The 20,839-nt window shown below is 40.5% G+C and overlaps 1 protein-coding gene across 4 annotated transcripts in view; it reads right to left on the bottom strand.

Moving 5' to 3' along the window:
* Positions 1-20,839, bottom strand: part of CDC14A (cell division cycle 14A) — a 183,159-nt gene that overhangs the window by 104,328 nt on the left and 57,992 nt on the right. For all 4 annotated transcript variants that reach the window (XM_062191828.1, XM_062191826.1, XM_062191830.1 and 1 more), the window contains exon 5: positions 12,882-12,961. In XM_062191828.1, the coding sequence (XP_062047812.1) occupies positions 12,882-12,961 (80 nt within the window). The remainder of the gene's footprint in view (positions 1-12,881; positions 12,962-20,839) is intronic.

Raw genomic sequence — 20,839 nt, 5'->3', positions numbered from 1 at the left:
CAGCACTTGGGCCATCTTCTACTGCTTTCCCAGGCCACAGCAAAGAGCTGGATCAGAAGTAGAGCAGCCAGGACTAGAACTGGCACCCATATGGGAGACCCAGAAGAGGCTCCTGGCTCCTGATTTCAGATTAGCCCAGCTCTGGTTGTTGTGGTCAATTGGGGAGTGAACCAGTGGATGGAGGATCTCTCTCTCGCTGCCTCTCCTTCTACTCTGTGTAACTCTTTCAAATAAATAGATAAATCTTTAAAAAAAAAAAAAAAGAAAGTATATCCTACTATGTTTATTTTGATTCCATGCATCTCTCTCTGTAACAATCTTAAAGAATGCAAGATATCTATGCTTGTACATTTTTATTCCCCACTGTCTCCCTAGCATCTGGCACAAAATTAAAGCTCAATAAGTATGTGAATAAATGGTTAAGTGCAGGAGCTTGGGAGTTCATCCCAAGACAATGTCCTACTATCATATTCTTTGACCACTTTTGTAACTCAAACCTCCCAAGAAAAGCTGTGATGACATTAACCCAAAAAAATCCCTCCTGGCCATTAAGAACACTTTCTTCTGTTCCCTTGGCCAAAGAATATTAATTGAATAAAGGTAAAAGCAGTGAGGCTCAAAAGCAGTTTTCTCTCCTTTCTCTCAAGTGATATTAGACAAAATGCTTTAACTCAGCTGCTTTACAGAGGCTACAAACAGCATCCAGGATTTAAGTCACCATACCAAGGAGCGAAATAGTTTAAATTCCCACAATTTTAATGCAGTTACAGTTACCAATTACTTACTTTATTCCTGGTTTGCCTTTTCATTCATTCGCTCAACCACGCATTCATCCATATTTATTAAGCCAAATGTTATTGAGTGGAACAAGAGGACGTGTTGTATTTTTCCACCTCCCTCATAAAGGAAAGAAAAGTCTGCACACTCTGCCACGTGGGAAAACTACAGCTCTGACCCTTATCTGCCATGATAGCTTTACTATGTATTGCATTACTCTGTTAAACAGGTAAACACAGGCTGCTCTTCATTCAGGAGATAAGGTAATACCCAAATACTCAGGTTTTCTAATCATTCATCTATGTTTAAGAATAAATCATGTGTCTCTAACCCCCAACAGAGGTGACTAATGTTACAGCCAGCAGCTGTCTACAGAGATATCCAAATGCAAATTTAGCTCAGCCTCATGCTCCATCACCTAAACTCCATCCATCCTGGAAATTCTATTTCTCTAAATGTGACTTCCAGCATAACAGTCAACTGAACCGGAAAGCTATTATTAACTGATTATAAAAATCTACATAACTATGACCTTGGGAGAGACTTCCAGTCAATAAATATCTGTTGAATGAAAAACTAAATGAAGAAATATTCTAATAGAAGGAGCAACTGGGATTTGAATGTGTGTGTGTGTGTTTACATTTATTTTGAAAAAAATCAAAGAAAACTAGAATTACTACCCATAATTAGATACTGAAATGGATTCACTGGCGTCCTACAGCTATTGTCCACAGGCTCACAATAGCCAACTACTAAATATTCAGAAATTTTGATAGCCTGAATCCGCAGTGGTAAAGTACTGACACCACGGGAATCAGCAAGCACATTTCACTTCTAGAGCCAGGTCACTAGCACACCACCGCTTGTAACCTAAGAATCTAAGAAATCACTCAGAACGAAGCAATTTGATAAATATTAGGAATTACATGATGAAACCAGAGATGAAAGAATATGTTTACACAAAACAAAAAGAAAGCATTTCTGGTAATGAAGTTTTCAAAATGAAGAAAGAATAGAGAACAGAGGCCCAGCGTCTACTAGGTGGAGACTATACAGCTATAAAAAAGAACTGTTAGTAAATGGGCTATGACATATTGGGAATGATTGTGATCTACATATGTCCTGATCACAGGATTCTCTGTAAATTCTCTGGATGACAAGTAGTTAGGAAGTGTACAAATATCTGCAGAGCAGTGGGTTGTAAAGGATCTCAAAGGTCATCCAAGAAACCTCTTAAGCACTGAACTGAATCCCATTCTCACAACCACCACAAAATCATGAGCATCTGAGGGGCAGAAAATGCATCATTTATGTCTAAGTGTTCAGAATATAGGGCACATTACTATATTACAGATGTTGTTGAATGAATGAATAATCATTAACAGGTATTCATTCTCCTTACACCTTAACATATTTACTGGCTAGAAACTATTAACCTTTCAGAAAAAAAGTCATCTAAATCTTTAATTATAAACTATGTACAATAGCAAAAGCACTCCATATCATCACTTTCCAATGGAAATATAACACCAGCCACAAAAGAGAGTCACATCTGTGATTACAATTTTTCATAGTCATATTAAGATAAAATTAAAAAACTAAATTAGTTTCAATAATGATTTGATTAATCTAAAACATCTGAATATTATCGATTCAGATATTTTATATTGTCATATATAACATTTCTAAAATGCAATGTATATTCTACACTTAGACTATTTCAGTTTGGACTAGACAAATTTCCCATGCTAAAATGCATGGGAAAATGCATAAAATAGGCAACTAGTAACTTCCACACACATTTCAATTCTAGATTATATGTATAAATAAGAACTAGACAATGCCTCAAAATATTTTACAAAATTGTCCAAAGAACACCTTCATTTCCAGTTTCTCTGAACAAATCCATAGTGCCAGCCAAAGGGAAAAGAAAGAGCAGATCACGTACATTATTCAGGCCTATAAGATGAAAATGTATTTAATGAGAATCAATGGGAAAACAAAACTGTCTCCATTTGTGAAAAAGTAAAACCAACAGCTTCACAGAGCAAAGCCAAAAGCTTAGCATAACCAGCATCTAACAAAAAAACAGCACAGGATCTCCTGCATTTCTCTTACCATAAGGCTATGCACTAATCACTTTGGTCAACCAAGGAAATAGACACATGAAAATTCAATTCTAAGTCACAGCTCAAAAGGTCATACAAACTCTGCACAAAGGAATCTGTCTAAAACTAGTAGTCAAACCATAAAAAAAGACCAGGAGCTGTGTTCTGGGTCTTTTATGAATATCTGACTGCTATATGTTTAACCACTCTAAATTTGCTTTTAAAACAAAAATAATGGAAACTTGTATTTAACTCAGGTATTAAAAACAAGGGCTTTAAAAAAAAAACCTGGTGTTAAATTGGAAATTGCATAGAAAATTAATCAATTTTTTAAAAATATCATGTAGGATCTCTGTCTTTAATGTGCTGTACACTGTTATTTAATGATATAACTAGTACTCCAACAGTATTTTTTCACTTTGTGTTGCTATGTGGGGGTCAAACTGTTGAAATCTTTACTTAATATATACTAAACTGATCTTCTGTATATAAAGAGAATTGAAAATGAATCTCGATGTGAATGGAAGGGGAGAGAGAGCGGGAAAGGGGAGGGTTGCGGATGGGAGGGAAGTTATGGGGGGGGGGGGGAAGCCATTGTAATCCATAAGTTGTACTTTGGAAATTTATATTCATTAAATAAAAGTTAAAAAAAATAAGGGCTTTACAATAGATACTCAACAAAATAACTACTACTGTGTTTGTTAAGGTAAATGAGTATAATCTTATTCCAAGTCATCTTGATCAATTAAAGCTGGCTACTAGCAATATACTACTACAACGAGTACAAAAAGGATAGTTGGCAACAACCCTGTATGCAAAGTTTGTTAACACTGATCTGAAACCATAAAAGTGGCAATAACAAAAAAAGTAGTCTGCACCAATTTTCACCATGCAAAGTACTGAAGTACTGTCTTGCTCTAACAAAAAATAGAGCAGATATAACTCACTTCCATGTGTGTAGTTAAAGGGTCACAGACACCCTGACAGTTGTTTCTGTTTTCAGATCCTGTATAATGGTGCTTATTTACCACTTTAACAAGAAAAATCTGACAGTCTGTTTTTCATGATGGTCCAAGTTACTAAAAATATGCTCCAGCTCTGAAGAATGAACTCAACAGTTTAGAATGGATAAACCATCTATTTTCAACAATAATGAAATTGGCACATCCTCACTACTCAACAATAATGCAAATTCCTTCCATAATACCAAGCACCTAAAGTAAAGGTTTATTAAAGAGCCATAGGGCAGAACTGGCCCCAAAGATCAAGACTGCAAAGCAGCAAGGCAGCCATCCTGAGTATCTTAAAAGAACATAAAATAAAATTTTGAAACTCAAGAAGGAAATGGAGTAAGGAAAACCCTCCCTTGAAACACAAAGCTTATTATGACACAAACTTTGATAAAAATCACATATTTAAGCCAACAAATATCTGGTTTAATGTTAGATGCAAAGAGGTGTATCTTATAATTACACCTAACATCTACCAGTGCATGTTTACTTTGTACTTCAGAAGAAAGAAGGCATCCTAATGCCAAGTTCTGAGTGTTTGACCCTTTTGAGCCTTTGTTAGAAGACCTGCAAGTCCTGACAAGCCCAAAATATCTAGAATAATTGCTTCTGAGATTTCACTAAGACTTAGCCACATAGCTCAACCACTGGGACATCGCTAGGGGTCATCCCCAAAACACAACAAACACCTCCCTTAAGGCAAACAATATGGGTCCACTTTAATGATAAATGTCATTACAGGATTGCCAGTGGGAGGTTTGTGGAACCCGGTTAAGGAAGACAGTCTGGCCTCACATCTGCTCTGGAAAAAACCTTGGCTATCAGGGTCCACATCAGATAAATACCACCACTTGGTACAACTTCTATTTTCCAAGACTCTTAGCAAACAGCACAAAAAGAGTTCCACAAATAACAGCGTATTATTCTGAACCCAAGAGATCTTTTTTTGTTCCACACAGGTGTGGATCTGGAAACATGCCATACAGCATTTCAGAACAGCAACCGGAAGGGAATCAGTACTTTGGAAAATTCTGGGTTAAACAAAGCAAAACAGGCTATTTCACTACCCAGAACTAACATCAGACCACCAATTCTTTGGATTTCCCCTTAACCTAAAAACCTCCTGTTATGTTTCCCCACTCCCTTCCTGAGAGTTTCCCCATTTAATGCTTTTATAATGGTTCTGGTCATATTTTGTAAGCCCTTGCTTTTCAGGACATGGTGTACAGGTAGGTACAAAGCGGGCACTGCCTGTCATGCAGGCCTAGGCACAGGCAGAAGTGGGAGGATCCAACAGATGGGACCAAAGAAACCAGAGCAACACCAGAACCTGGGTACAGCCGACTCCTCTCAGACACGAGGGATCCCTCAAAGAAATCCAGAATTAAAAATCCATCTTTCCAAGCTGACCTGATTCTAAGCCTCTCTCCATCAAGATTTTGCCTTGCTGGCTGTTTCCATATACCAGCTTTCTCCTACCTATTCTATAAGGATTTCCCCTACCCCCAATCTGGGAGGAAGATTTGAGATATTTCTCCTGCTTCCTCACTTGGGACTTAGAGTAACAAGGCCTTCCTCTCCTCAAAGGACAGGGCTCACTGAGCATGACTGGGCAGCAGGCAGGGACTCTGTAACAGACCCATTTAGAATCTTTAAAACTCTCCAAGATGGAGAGTTCTAAGCTTATTTGATCATTGACTGTGTGTATGTGTGTGTGTTTGTGTTTATCATGGTGCATCACATAGGGCACTAAATCATGGCCACATATAGGAATCGTGTAGATAGTTTTTTAAAAATCCCAATACTCAATCTGTACCACAGATGAATTATTTCAGAACTTCTGGGTGTGGAACCCAGGCATCAATAGTTCTTAAAAAGTTTCCAAGATATGCAGATAAGTTTTAAAACCGACTAACTTTGGAAAACACTGATCTATTAGTCCTAGCCTCTTCTCCAAATTAAAATAAAAGCCACGCAAAACTGCATCCTGAACCTATCCAGGAGACCTGCAAGAAAAAGAAAGAGGGGCCGGCGCCATGGCTCACTTGGTTAATCCTCTGCTTGCGGCACCAGCATCCCATACGGGCACCGGGTTCTAGTCCCGGTTGCTCCTCTTCCAGTCCCGCTCTCGGCTGTGGCCCGGGAGGGCAGTAGAGGATGGCCCAAGTGCTTGGGCCTTGCACCTGCATGGGAAACCAGGAAGAAGCACCTGGCTCCTAGCTTTGGATCGGCAAGCTCCGGCCATAGTGGCCATTTGTGGGGTGAACCAATGGAAGGAAGACCTTTCTCTCTGTCTCTCTCTCACTGTCTAACTCTATCTGTCAAATAAAAAAAAAGAAAGAAAAAGGGAGGAAGGGAGGAAGGGAGGAAGGGAGGGAGGGAGGGAGGGAAGGAGGGAGGGAGGAAGGAAGGAAAAAAAAAGTATCAAACGGAGATGAGACATCCAGCATTCCAGCAGCTTTATGTTACTGGATGTCAGCACTACACCCTACCTCCAAACTCACCTGCACATTTCTGGGTATGTTGTTTACTGTCTGAATAATTTTACACATCAAATAAAAATTGATTTTTTGGCAGATTTAGAAATCACCACCAATACCAAGAAACTTACCAAACTGATACATATGGATAAAGAAACAATGAAGTATGTATTAAGCACAATAAGAGTTGTACAGTTTAGATTGGTTACCTTTTCAATGTTTTCTAAGAGTTAAATTTTTTGAAAATTCTGTTTTATGAGCATCCTAGAATATGGGTTTGAAAACCACTGCCCCTGACTGTCATCAAAGCAATCTGGGGAGTCCACTGTGGACCAGCTGTCTCATGGCACTGTGACATGTGCAATTAATATAGCTTTGCAGAATCTCTGCTCAAGGGTATGCACTATAATTTGGTAGTCCACTGAAAGGGAGAGATTGCTAAAAGATCCGTCCCAGACTTGCCAATTCAAGCTCTGTGGAGAACTGAAAGGCCCTTGTTCCCTTAGGGGCCAGCTGCCAAACCAACACTTAAGATGGATGGACTGAAGGAATTAAAGTAGATGAAAAATATCCTTTCCTCTAATTTTTAGCTAAAGTTGCTCTTGATAAACACTTTGGCTATTTTCAGTACAAGTGAAAACTACAGTTCTCAACACATGCAGTGGGACACCCTGAGACTAACTCAGAAATAGTAACGTTACAATACTCCTGGAATATTGCACCATGCCAGACATTCAATTACTCCTACCGCTAAAGTCAACTAAACTTAATGTAATCAACAATAGGTAGTGAATCCACACAAATCTTTTTTTAATTTATCTCATTTTTAGACAATTTTAACCAGATTAATAATAAAAGCTATAATTTTTAAAATTTTAAATAGGAGTCCAAATAGAAAGAAAATCAGATAGACCTTTTGGTGACAATAATGTAACTACACTGTAAACATCATTTTAGAAAGGTCCCTACCTAATATGCCATCATAAAAATTAACCTATGCCATACAAATAAAACGGTACAGCACCTAAAATCAGCACCTTGTGTTTATTTTCCAGTTTTCATCCCAGCAAGAAAGGTGTCTTCCAGGGCCTACCCTAACATCTCCAATCCCCAGTTCCAGAGTTATTCTCTTACCACCTCTCTCCTAACTCTAACAAAGCCCAGAACCGTGTTCTCTGCCTATACATTTACACACTCTGTACACTGAAATCCCCTGCAGCGAGCACCAGCCGGCCTAATCACCTTAGGTCCACAGAGAAAGTAATAAATGAATGTGCTTATTCCCTCAGACACAAATAGGAAAAAAAGAGTCAGCCACGCAAACAAAGGATTATAATGCAAGACGTGTGCTGTTGTGCTGCACGCAGCACTGTAACACATAGACCCTAACAGGGAATTACAAGTGAAGGACCTGCCAATTTCTCTAGAAAAATGAGGAAAGGCTTTACAGAGATGAGTGAGCAGGGAAAAATGCTTGCTAAATAAATATTTGAACAGCATTGTTTTAATTCACAGTAGCTGTAAAACTCCTTTATTTAAAGACATTAAAATACATAGCACAAACGAGAACACGGAGAAAAGTGACAAGAATACACCATCCACGCCCTCAAAAAGCTTTCAGGGACTTGGCGCTGTGGCTTAGCCGGTAAAGCCACCTACAAGGCCGGCATCCTATATGGGTGCTAGTTCAAGTCTCAGCTGCTCTACTTCCAATCAAGCTCCCTGATAATGGCTTGCGAAAGCAGTGGAGGATGGCCCAAGTGCTTAGGTCCCTGCACGTGGGAGACTGGAAGAAGCTCCTGGCTCCTGGCTTCAGACTGGCTCAGCCATTTGGTGAATGAACCAGTGGATGGAAGATCTCTCTCTTTCTCTCTCTGTGTCTCTGCCTTTCAAGTAAATAAATAAATCTTTAAAAAAAAAAAAAAAAGCTTTCAAAAGAGTCTTTATTTTCAAAAAATTTTTAAACAATAAAACAATTACATTTAAATGGGAGTTCTTTTAAGGTTTCCTATTTTTAAATAAAAGTATTAACAAAGCAGCAGTTAAATAAAAGGAGACAATGAAGATAAAAATATAATAAATAGGGTTTAAAACAAAAACTAGCAGATGATAGGCCAGATTATAATGAAAGCCCAGGTAATGACAGCTGACTAGGATTTAGGATATGATGATGAGTCTTCCTAATACTTCCTTGGTCTAAAAGTCAGTCTGTGCTGTGAACTGAAAACAACTTACGTCTTAGCACAGGTGGGGGAAGTAAGTCTCTTCAGTCAAATTCCAGAAAACTGGTTGGTAGTATTCTTTGATCTAAATTCTTCACTAAATTTTAAACACACTACTTTGTGGCATCTTTTATTTCAAATGTATGTTTTATGAAGAGTCTAGATTTACAGTTCCTGCTGTCCTGAGTTATCAGAAAGCACAACTGAAGAGTTGAATTTGAGGTCAATGTTGTGGCATAGCAGGCAAAGCATCCCACATGGGCACCAGTTTCAGTCCCAGCTGCTCCACTTCCAATCCAGTTCCCTGCTGATGGCCTGGGAAAAGCGGCAGAAGATGGTCCAAGTGTAGGGACCCCTGCCTCCCATGAGGGAGACAAGGATGAAGCTCCTGGCTCCTGGCTTCCACCTGGCCCAGCTCTGGAGGCTGTGGTCATCTAAGAAATAAACTAGCAGATGGAAGTGTTCTTTCTCTCTCTCTCTCTCTGTTAATTCTGACTTTCTAATAAATTTTTTTAAAAAAGTTAAATTCAAGGTCAAAGTTTTAATAGGAAATGAGGGCCTACACCAAGGCACAAATGCCTCCTACTTACGTTAAACACAATTTTTTATATAATGAGTACTTTATGTAAACAGAGTTAAATTCCTTTATGTCTAACAACAATGCTATAATATTCTCCAAAGCATTTGCTCAGTTCCTTTTAAAATACATTTGAGACTAAGTGACTTAGAAAGGTACTACTAAGGTGACAAGAAACAACCTAGGTTTTGACCTGTAAGAAACTGACTAATGTATTCCTACTGTAAAGTACACATGAGTAGGACAGAAGGAGGAAGGAAGCTCTCTCTGCACTGGTAAGTAAAGGTATCTGAGATGAGTTGGGGGGGGGGGGTGCAAAATGGTGCATGTGATATGCTCCACTGTATGAGGAAAATGAGAATGCTGATCTTGGCCGGTGCCACGGCTCAATAGGCTAATCCTCCGCCTGCGGCGCCGGAACCCGGATTCTAGTCCCGGTCGGGGCGCCGGATTCTGTCCCGGTTGCCCCTCTTCCAGGCCAGCTCTCTGCTGTGGCCAGGGAGTGCAGTGGAGGATGGCCCAAGTGCTTGGGCCCTGCACCCCATGGGAGACCAGGAGAAGCACCTGGCTCCTGCCTTCAGATCAACACGATGCGCCGGCCATTGGAGGGTGAACCAACGGCAAAGGAAGACCTTTCTCTCTGTCTCTATCACTGTCCACTCTGCCTGTCAAAAAAAAAAAAGAATGCTGATCTTTATTTGCTTATATCAACATAAAGAAACTAAAAGAATATGGAATAAACAATACCAGAGACTATCTGGAAAAGACTAAAAAATAAGGATCAAAGATGAGAAGGGGAATTTTCACTGTAAACCTTCCTATTTATTTCTTAAATTTCTGAACTATGTGAATATATTTATTTTTTCAAATATTTAAATAAAAATGTGGAAAAATGGGCTACAGTTGTGATCATTCTGATTCAATTCTATGGTGAGCAGTAATAACTTTCTCACTGGCATTTCTTCCATTATGCTCTTATTAATTCTTCAAAAATTGTACCTCTTAAGGAACACATTAATTGCCAAGGACAAGAAAGATAAAATATAATTATATTTAAAGAAAGAATTTATCCCCTCCTCCAACATTTTCATCTAAATTGACAAGAAGAAGAGTAAGTCTCATCCAGCCAGTGAAGGGGAAATATACACCCTCTTTGGCAAGGAAACCACAAGCAGAAAAATTAATACATACCTTCCACTTGTAAATTTTTAAATAGGTATATTGTTCATCGGGCCTATTTACCGGCATTACAATTTCATAAGTGTTACAGCATTATAGTTTCCAGGTGCATGTAGATTTTCAAAATAACAACAGGAAAACTGCAATTACTTTTCTGATTGGAAAAACAAGTTGGACGAGGTCTGTCTGCAGGGACAGTGCATCAGCCCCCCACAGTCAGTGCCTCCTCTCGGGGCTCCTGCAGAGGCCTTCCGAAGCTGCCTCATACCACACATGCTTCCACAAGGCACACCTGTGCCAACTTCGCCTCCTCCATTCTCCACCTGCTAAACCCTTGCCCGCCTGTAAAGCTCAGTGTAAGTGAGTTTCCCAAATCCCTGTCAGAATTCATCTTTCCTTCTATTTCTGTGCAATCTATGTTTTGTTTTTGTTTTTGTTTTTTACAGGGAGAGACACAGAGAGCTCCCATCTGCTGGTTCACTCCCCAGATGCCTGCAACAACCAGCTCTGGGCCAGGCAGAAGCCAGGAATCAGAAACGTGGGTGGCATAAACCTGGTTACATGAGCCACCACGACTGTGTTCCAGGGTCTGCAACAACAGAAAGCAGAAAGCGGAAGTCAAGGGCAGGGCCAGGTATCAAACCTAGGCGCTCCAATATGAGACACAGTATCCTAGCCACTAGGCCAAACACCCACCCCGAACCTAAACATTTTACGATTAATTTTATGCCTACAAAATTTTGTGTCCTGTCCCTCTCGAATGTGAGATCATTAGAAGAAATAGCTCTTATTCATATTTATCTCCTTATGGATAATCTTTGTCTCCTATCAATAACAACATCACTACTAACAACAGCAGATAGACAAAGACCAGGTACTGCACTTGGCATAGTGAGGAAAGCATTAACTCATTTAATCAAGATAGCCCTATTTTACAGATAAGAAAACTGAGGCTCAGAGATGATAGAGTAGTTTTCCCCAAGTTATTTACACCTAGGGCAGATATAAGAAACAGAATGAGGCTTCGACCCCGGTCCCTGCTTCCAAAGTGTACACTCTCAGCTGCTTTGCTTAGAACTTGGGGAGGGTCATTAACCTTTATGAAAAAAAAAAAAAAACCAGAATTGTATTTTGCAAAGGGCTTTCAAAGTCCAGGAGCCCTTAGAAGTGGAGGGGGGAAAAAGAGAGCTTTCCATCATCATTAATATTCTTCTACACAAAACCTGTCACTTTCTGTCTGTCCTTAATGGATATTTTCCTCTCAGGTCCCAATCCCAGGCCTATGCCCTTTGAGCCTGGTGAGGAAAATAAGCTCAATGGGTGTTCTTCTGCCTTGTCCCTCCTCCTGCCTTCACACCCTCCTGTGTCTCTCCTATGCTTCTCCAGTGGTCTCAAACAGGTGGGAATCCCTTGGACCTTGAAAGATTTCCTTTTAATTAATTCATTCAAATATTTATACTAGCAGTAAGGGCATCATAGTGCAGTAGTAAAACTACCAGTTGAGACACCTGCATCCATGTCCAGGTTCGAGTTCCACCTGTACATCCACTCCAGCTTCCTGCTGTGAACACCCTAAGAGGCAATAGGTTATGGCTCAAGGACTCGGGCCCCTTCCATCCACCCAAACACTGTTTGGGTCTCCTGGCAACAGCCTGGCTGTTGCAGGCATTTGGGGAGTGAACCAATGGATGAAAGATATCCCCGTGCCTGCCTTTCAAATAAATGAAAATAAATTTTCATTTGCTAAAAGCACTTCTCAATGTGGGCACAGAGGCCAGCACTCTCTGGATTTACATCAAGCAGCAGGAGGAAGACGGACAATAAGGGGTCTCCTCAGCTGTTCCATTCCTTTCTAGCCTTAGCAATTATGATAACTAAGCAATACACATGTCTGTAGATTTGGACACACATAAGCAAAAATATGAGAATCATTCACAATTCTATAAGATGACGCTTGTTCATTCCTACTTTGTAGACAAGTTCAAGTTTTCCCCAACTTTAAGAGACTTTCTTCAACTGATCTTTGCAAAACATTCCTTTCCAACACTATAATGAGAGGCTTCCTAAGGATGGAAGCCAGATTCGTGTCCTAAACATGGAAGGCACTTAGGATGACTTATGCTATATCCCCAGCCCCAACGTGCAGTCAGAGCTCAATCAATGCTCGTGAGATGAAAGAATGAACGGGAGAACCGGTGATGTAGATTATTGAAATCTAGTAAATCGTGTCATAGTTATTAGCACATAAGACAGGTAGGTACTCTTTTTGCTTCAAGTCAACTTTAAAACATAGAAAGAACTCAAGGAGAGATCCTTAAAAAAAAAAGAAATTATTTTATTTTTACCTAGCTAGAGGGAAAGGCTGCCAAATGAAATAATGTAAAGCTCACACCTCACTCCATTCCATGTAACACTATGGTCACAGCCTTAAGACAACTGAAAAACACCATAATGTAGCACTGAAGTAGTCAGCTCTCTCTGAAGTGCTGCATAGCTGAGGAGACAGACCTGGATGGAAGCACTTATACCTGAATGGAAGATAGGAATTGTTGGAGCCAGATAGTAGTGCTCTGTAGGCTTCTTCTGGGGTCTTCTTCAAATAGATTACCTAAGACAGATAAACAGCAAAATGAGAACATCACCAAAGAATGCCACAAAACCAATTCCTCACCAGATCTGCATTTGAGTGCTTCCACAGTCATCGGAATAAAGTTGGTCTTTAGACAGCAACTTGAGCTGCCAACATTTCCTTTTCAGCTAAGCAGCCTTTGGCTTACAAATGGGTGAGAGCTTGCAGAGGCAAATTCATTAAGAGGCCATCCAGGGCTGTTTATCAGGCACACTGATGGACACCATTGACAGGAACAACCATACCTTCAGAATACCAAGTGCTCACCAAAGACCAGTGCAGGCCTTCTTGTCTTTCCTAGAAGGTCTGGCACGAACTAGTTCAGTGCCTGGTGACGTCTGGAAGACACTTCATGGGGAGTGCAGTATTCATCGGATAGCTACTGAGAGCTCGGTTTGCTCTGAGAAAAGTCAGTGTTGCTCTCTTCAAGCTCAATAAACTCACAAGGAAATGGGTGCAAATGGGTGCAGGTAAGAGCACTGCACAATGCATTGGCTTAGCTCTTGACACCAGTGGTGCTTAAATCCTCGTGGCTCAGCAGGATGAACTAATCTTCAAGAAACACACACAAAGGAGCTCTCAAAACCAGTAAACAACTTCCATCTAACCAGATCATGGCCTATGTAGTCTATGCCAGGCACTCTACCAGGTACTGGTATGTCTCGTAACAGAACTCACATTCTTGTGGGGCAAAGACAATAACTAAAAATATAGCCTGAAATCTGTGCTGAAAAGGAATTATCAGAGCCCTGGAAAGAGAGAAGTGGGCTGCTTGAAGTAGGTATGGGGGGGGGGGGGGGCCCAGTCTGGATGACCTTTAAGGGTGAGATCTGCGGGGGAGAAGAGGTCAGCGTGGAGGCTGGCAAGGAGGAAGCCAGCAAGAAGATAAGGAGCAACACAATGCATGGCAACAGTTTGGTTTTATTCCAGGTATGGTTTAATATTTTAATACTGGGCCAAGGGCACTGGTCCTTTTCCTCTATAGCTTTGATCAAAATTAATTTCTAAAATCCTCTCTACCAAGAATTATGAGGTTTTTTTTTTTTTTTAAAGATCTATTTGATTTATTTGAAAAGCAGAGTTACAGAAATAGAGGGAGAGACAGAAAGAGAGAGATCTTTCATCTGCTGGTTCACTCCCCAAAGGGCCACAATGGCCAGGGCTGGGCCAAGCTGAAGCCAGCAGCCTGGAACTCCAATGCTGCTCTCCCATATAAGTAGCAGGAGACCCAAGTACTTGGGTCATCTTCTGCTGGTTTCCCAGGCACATTAGCAGGGAGCTCGATCAGAGGCCAAGCAGCCAGGACTTGAACAAGTAGCTCATATGGGATGCCAGCATCACAGTTGGTAGCTAAAACCAATGTGCCACAACGCTGGACCCTCTACCCAGAATTAATATCGTTATTTCCTTAATATGCCACAACATCAAAACCCTATGCATTTCAATGACAAGAATGACAGAGTCCCAGTTCTCAGAAATAGGGGTTTTCTTTCTATTTACAAAGCATCTTTGTACATTAAGCTATATTACTAGTAATGTATTACATGTGTTCACTTAATAATTTCCAGAATACAAACCACCTCAATTCTGAATTCTCTAAGGACAAAAAACTAATGTCTACAGATAAAAAGTACTTCTGACTTTAATAACAAAGCCCCACATTCATTTAGCAAGGAAATACGAAAGTCTGATTTTTTTAAGGTAATTGTGTATAAAACAAAAACAGCACTACAAATTAAACAGTGAAAGTGCTAAACAAGACATAAGGCACAGATCTTACAAATGAAGAATCGTGACTGTAGCTTCAGCTCCAATTATACAAACCCATTTGAAAAACAACCTTAGGTTTAAAGTCTATTTTCGGTAACCAATGTTAGAACAGGATTCTACTGCGTCCTAACAGGTAGGTTAGATAACAGGTGGTTACAACACCATGGTTGCTCAGGCCTCAAGATGCTGCAGCACTGGAAAGTCGACCACAGCTGCTAAAAGGTAACAATCCTAGTAGAAAGCTTCTCTGTTTGGATTAGATAATTAATGCTATCCAACAACCTTTGAAGAACAAAAATACATCTCCCACCTCAGGAGCAATCAGGATAATTCCCTTTCGTGTGGAGGCAGTCATTCTGCAGGAGGGAGGCCAGCCAGAGTGAAGGACTTCTTCAGACAGGCAAGCCCAAAGGGCTTCGCTCCTCATCTTACCTGCATGACTTAGTACACAGGACCCGTGTTCTCACACTGTAAGATGAGAGTCTTTGTTTTTATTTTTATCCCACTGTTAAATTATTAATAAGTGCAAAGTGAAACCCAACAGGGGCCATCTAAATTCCAGGAAGATTCCTGGGGCACCTTTCACAGGCTGACCTTTCACAAGCTGAAGGCAAGTATCTGGGGCAGAGGGGGGAATGCTCTCCAGATAAATGAGTGCACTACTGAATAAACACGCTGGGAGACTAAAATGCCAAATTCCATCACTATGTTCCTAAACCTGTTTATACAGAATACTTGAAACTTGTATAACTTAAATAAAGTTTTTTTAAAAAATGCCAAATTCCATTTTCCTAAGAGGAATATGTCATGGATTCCTTTGTCACTTCTTCTGAGACATGTCCCCTGATGAAAAAGAGACAGAGATTGGTGTCAGCATTGTGGTATAGCCGGTTAAGCTGCTGCCTGCAATACAGGCATCCCATATAGCTGCTCCACTTCTGATCCAGCTCCCTGATACTGGTCTGGGAAAAGCAGCAGAAGATGGCCCAAGTGCTTGGGCCCCTGCATCCATGTGGGAGACCTGAAAGAAGCTCCTGGCTCCTGGCTTAGGCCTGGTTCAGCCTAGGTTGTTGTGGCCATCCAGGGAGTGAACCAGCAGACAGAAGATTCCCTCTCTCTCTTTCCTTCCCAACCCCACTGTAACTCTAACTTTCAAATAAATAAATAAAATTTTTTTAAAAGAGAGAGAGAGACAGAAAGAGAACAGAAACAGACTGTGCCTGTTAAACTTTCAGAAGGAAACTGCCATTGATTCAGCCTTGCTGTTGAGAAATCTGATGTTCAGAAGGGAAAGAAACTTTTTAAACTCACATTGTTGCTCTCTGATGAAGTCAGACTTTGAACTCAGATCTGACTCCAAAAATCAGGGAGAAAAGTTCCCACTCTTTCAAGTCTCCAAAGACCATTACACTTGACTTTTAAAATTGTGTTAAAAAATAATTTTCAAAAAAATAGGTGTTAACAGAAGTTGTCTCGAAGGAGTAGGACTGGGGGAAGGACTAGAGGGAGAATACAGAACTGTCCATATATTTCCTACACTCGTGATATTCTTTTTGTAGTTTGTACAGATGAGTGCAAATGTGTTTTTTTAGGCGAAGTAATCAAATCACTTATGAAATGTGGAAAATGTACTTTTTAAAAAAAGATTTATTTATTTATTTGAAAGAGTTACACAGAGAGAGAAGGAGAGGCAGAGAGAGAGAGAGGTCTTCCATCCACCAATTCATTCCTCAGTTGGCCACAATGGCCAGAGCTGTGCCAATACGAAGCCAGAAGCCAGGAGCTTCTTCTGGATCTCCCACACAGGTGCAGGGCCCAAGGACTCAGGCCATCTTCTCTGCTTTCCCAGGCCATAGCAGAGAGCTGGATCAGAAGTGGAGCAGCTGGGACTCAAACCGGCACCCATAAGGGATGCCGGCACTGCAGGCAGCGGCTTTACCTGCTATGCCACAGCACTGGCCCCAAAAATGTAATCTTTCTAAAAGCAAAATCTATGGGCAGGTGTTTTGCCCTAGTAGTAAGGTGCCCCTTGGACATTTCATCCCACATCACAGCACCTGGATTTGAGTCCCAGCTCCACTCCAGATTCCAGCTTCCTGTTAAGCTACACCCTGGGAAGCAGCAAGGATGGCTCAAGTAGTTGGGTTTCTGCCACCCATGTGGGAGACCTGGACTGAGTTGCTGGCTCCCAACTTTTGCCTAACCCAGTCCTGCCCTTTGCAGGCACTGGGGAATGAACCAAGGATGGGAGCTCTTCTCTGTCTCGCTCTTGGTCTTTCTCTTTCTCTGTGTCTCAGTCTCTGCTTCTCAAATAAATAAAAATTTTTAAAGTGAAACATAAAAATAAAATCTACAGTGCTCAAAAATGTATTACCAGATATTCTAATATTTCTAAAACTATTTTATGAATAAAATTAATTTCAAAGCATCTTTTAAGTATAATTTTTCCTTTTCTAGTTTTAAGGGTAAAAAAAATAATATGCTGCCCAGTCTTCCATTAAATATTAGCATAAATAAATCCAAATTGGAAGAATGCTCCCAAACTTGGCATTGACACAACTGAACAAAAACCACTTGTGAGCCCTATGTGTTTTCACTTCTATAATTGCCCTACCCTTACAGGAAGTCATAGAAACTATCTCAGGAAATTAACATTTAATATATACTTCCTTATGTTTAACTGGGCAGGAGTCAGCCAATGAAAGTGATTTTTTTAATGCCAGGTATCAAAATAAATTAATAAAAGATTCTTAAAGAGCCAGTACTGAAACTTATATGTGATCAACAGTTATGAGGTTTTTATTTAACATGTAAGCACAGTACTACAAGGCAGCATAATTGATACTATTTAATAGTAAGTCAATGATGTCAAAGTTCAATTAATCAAACATTAACTTTCTCAACTTCAGTTTATGTACCACTGTGTACTAGACACCACCTTTAACTTATGTCAGTTCTAATGTAAAGTGTCTTGTATACCTGCTATAAATGAAAAACTTGCTACTGAGTCTACACATGAATTAATACTAAAATACATAACTTAAAATTTTAAATGTGAGGCCAGCATCGTGGCATAGTGGGTAAAGCTGCTGCCTGTAATGTCAGCATCCCATATGGGCGCCAGTTTGTATCCTGGCTATTCTACTTCTGATCCAGCTCCCTGCTAATGTGCCTGGGAAAGCAGCAGAAGATGGCCCAAGTGTTTGGGTCCCTCCTACCCACATAAGAGACCTGGAAGAAGTTCCTGGCTTCTTGCTTCAGATTGGCTCAGCTCTGGCCGTTGTGGCCATTTGGGAAGTGAACCAGTGGATGAAAACTCTCTCTCTCTCTCTCTCTCTCTCTGTCTGTGTGTGTGTGACTTTCAAAATAAATAAAAATAAATCTTTAAAATTTTTAAATATTTGTGTATACAATGAAATGAAAAATAATGTAAAAAATACCAAGGTTATACTTATTTTATAGATCAATACCAGACCAACATAAATAAAAGTCCTCTTAGAATTCATGTGAAAATACTTCTAAATCTATTCTTTTTAAGCTAAATCCTATGATTGTTAAATCCTTAAAGCCAGTCAAAAATAACATATATGAATTTCAGGGGCATCTTGCAATTTACAACCTCTCTTGTTATTTTCAACTCCAATAATTTAATCTCTCTGATACACAAGAGGTGATTCTCAAAACAACCAATGGCTTAATAGGGTCTAAACCGACTCAAAGCTTACTATGTGTGTGGCTTTGCTTTCAGGTGCTACTGTTTCCCCAGACAAGCCATATGGCAAAGAGCAACATACACACACACACACACACGCGTGCAGTATATTTTAAAATAAAACTTGTGCCCCTATGTTTACCATATTTTGTGATTTGGAAAGTCTAAATACTCTCAAGTCTCAATTTGGCCATCTCAGAGAGTGTTCATCAATTTTGGCAGTTGGTTTCCTGTTGTTTAATATTTTACTTGTTTAAAAAAGAGGAAACAAATGCTGAGAATAGCCTTTCCCAGTTAGGCACTTCCACTGGAAATTATAAGATAACTTTGAAATTAGCATTCCAAACATTTCTGAGTCAATTAAATTTTCTTCAAAATGGAAGTTTCCAGAAAACACATGTGATTACTTGAAATAGTCTAGAAGCACCAAGATTAACCAAATATAGAGGATGTATGCCAAAAAGGAAAGTCTTTTTTTTTAACGTTTCAGACAACCATATTTAGCCCACACAGAATACTGAATTTGCACACTCAGAGATGTGTGCTTCGGATTGGCGCAGCACCGGCCATAGCAGTCATTAGGGGAGTGAACCAACAAAAGGAAGACCTTTCTCTCTGTCTCTCTCTCACTGTCTATAACTCTCTCTCTCTCTCTCTCACTGTCTAACTCTGCCTGGCAAAAAATTAAAAAAAAAAAAAATTGCACAGTTCACACTAGGTGTCAGGTACTATACTAGGCATAATTTGGCTCATCAATCCTCACAACCCCCCTGAAGGAGGTCCCATCATTCTCTACTTTCTGTTTCACAGGTCCAACACTGCAAATCACTTGCTCACAGTCACCTGGCTACAGCGCAGGGGCGTCAGGCATCCTGGCTCGCTCAGAGACACTCACAATCACTTCCTCCTGGGCACCTCACAGCTGTGTTGGGATTATTTTCCTTGATTCCAAAGCCGAAAGCTTCTAGAAGGCAGTAATGACATCTTCCCAATGCTTCAAAAAGGGCTTCAAAAAAGTCCATGGAAAATGGAATTAAAAGGTTTTTTTTTTTTTTTTGCAAAATATTCCCTGAAGTTATTTTGAATGCACATTTGCCATGAACTTTTCGAAGACCCCTTCATATGTTCTGTGACTGACTACTTTAAACTTGCAAGGTACTGACAACAGTGCAATCTTCCCAGGGAGTGACTTCAGCTTAATTAACAATTAGTGAAGGAAAGTTCAAAGAAATGTGTCACTGACACTTTATTGGTAATGCCCAGGGAAGCTCATAAAATTAATTTTCTGAGAGCCCAGATGTATGGAAGCATCAAACTAGGTAGACTCAATTCTACAAAGAGGAACTAAAAGAGAAAGTAACAGGGGCAAACGCTGTGGCGCAGTAAGCTAAGCCTCTGCCTGAGGCTCCAGCATCCCACACGAGCACAGGTTCATATCCCAGCTGCTCCTCTTCCAAACCAGCTTTCTGTTTATGGCCTGGGAAAGATGGCCCAAGTGCTTGGGTCTCTGCACCCATGTGGGAGACCCAGAAGAGGCTCCTGGCTCCTGGCTTCGTATTGGCTCAGCTCCAGCCATTGCAACCATTTGGGGAGTGAACCAGGGGGATAGAAGACCTCTCTCTCCCTCTGTCTGTAACTCTGAGTCTCAAATAAAATAATAAAATCTTTTAAAAAGAGAGAGAGAAAGTATTAAAGGGACCTCCTGCCCTTCCTTGAGGTCATGCCTGTCATGCCAGGCAGCCTTCTTTGGCAATGAGATGAGAACAAGCCCTCGCCCCGTGCTCTCAAAGCTCTCCCTCCTTCTCCAAATTCTTACCCCAGTTTGTTTCTATGAAGACTTGATTTAGTCCTTCTCAATGAAGCTGTAGGCTACTGAGAGAACATTTCCATCTCTTCCCCACCTGCAGACTCAACATTGTGCCTGGCACACAGCACACACTCAAAAACCGCTGGCAGCTGCACAAACAAGCAGTGGAGGAAAGAGGGTTTTTTATGTGTGAAGAAGCATGACAGACTCAGGGAGCACTGACTGACCGGCCAGAGACTGAGGAGGCAACAGCGAGTGGGGGTTAGGCGCCCAGAGTCCACCCGCCTGGGTTCAAATCCAACTTTTCACCTATGAACACCTAGGCATTAATTCTCTAGGCTTCTGTTTCCTTAGGAGTCCTTATGGAGACATAACTGTAGCCACCTCATAAAGTTATTTGTTGGGAAGATTAAATGAATTAATAATGTATGTAAAATGCCCAGAACTGCATCTAGCACATAGCAAGGAACCAAAGAATGACGGAATTTTGATCCCAAAGGAATTTTTCTACTTTTTACCAGCTCTATCCATGTGAATCTAGATCCATGACTGCTACTGTTTCTTGCAC

Source organism: Lepus europaeus, chromosome 5 (genome assembly GCF_033115175.1).
Source record: "Lepus europaeus isolate LE1 chromosome 5, mLepTim1.pri, whole genome shotgun sequence".
Lineage (NCBI taxonomy): Eukaryota > Metazoa > Chordata > Mammalia > Lagomorpha > Leporidae > Lepus > Lepus europaeus.
Note: the sequence above shows the minus strand (reverse complement) of the source record. Positions and strands in the feature narration are given on the sequence as shown.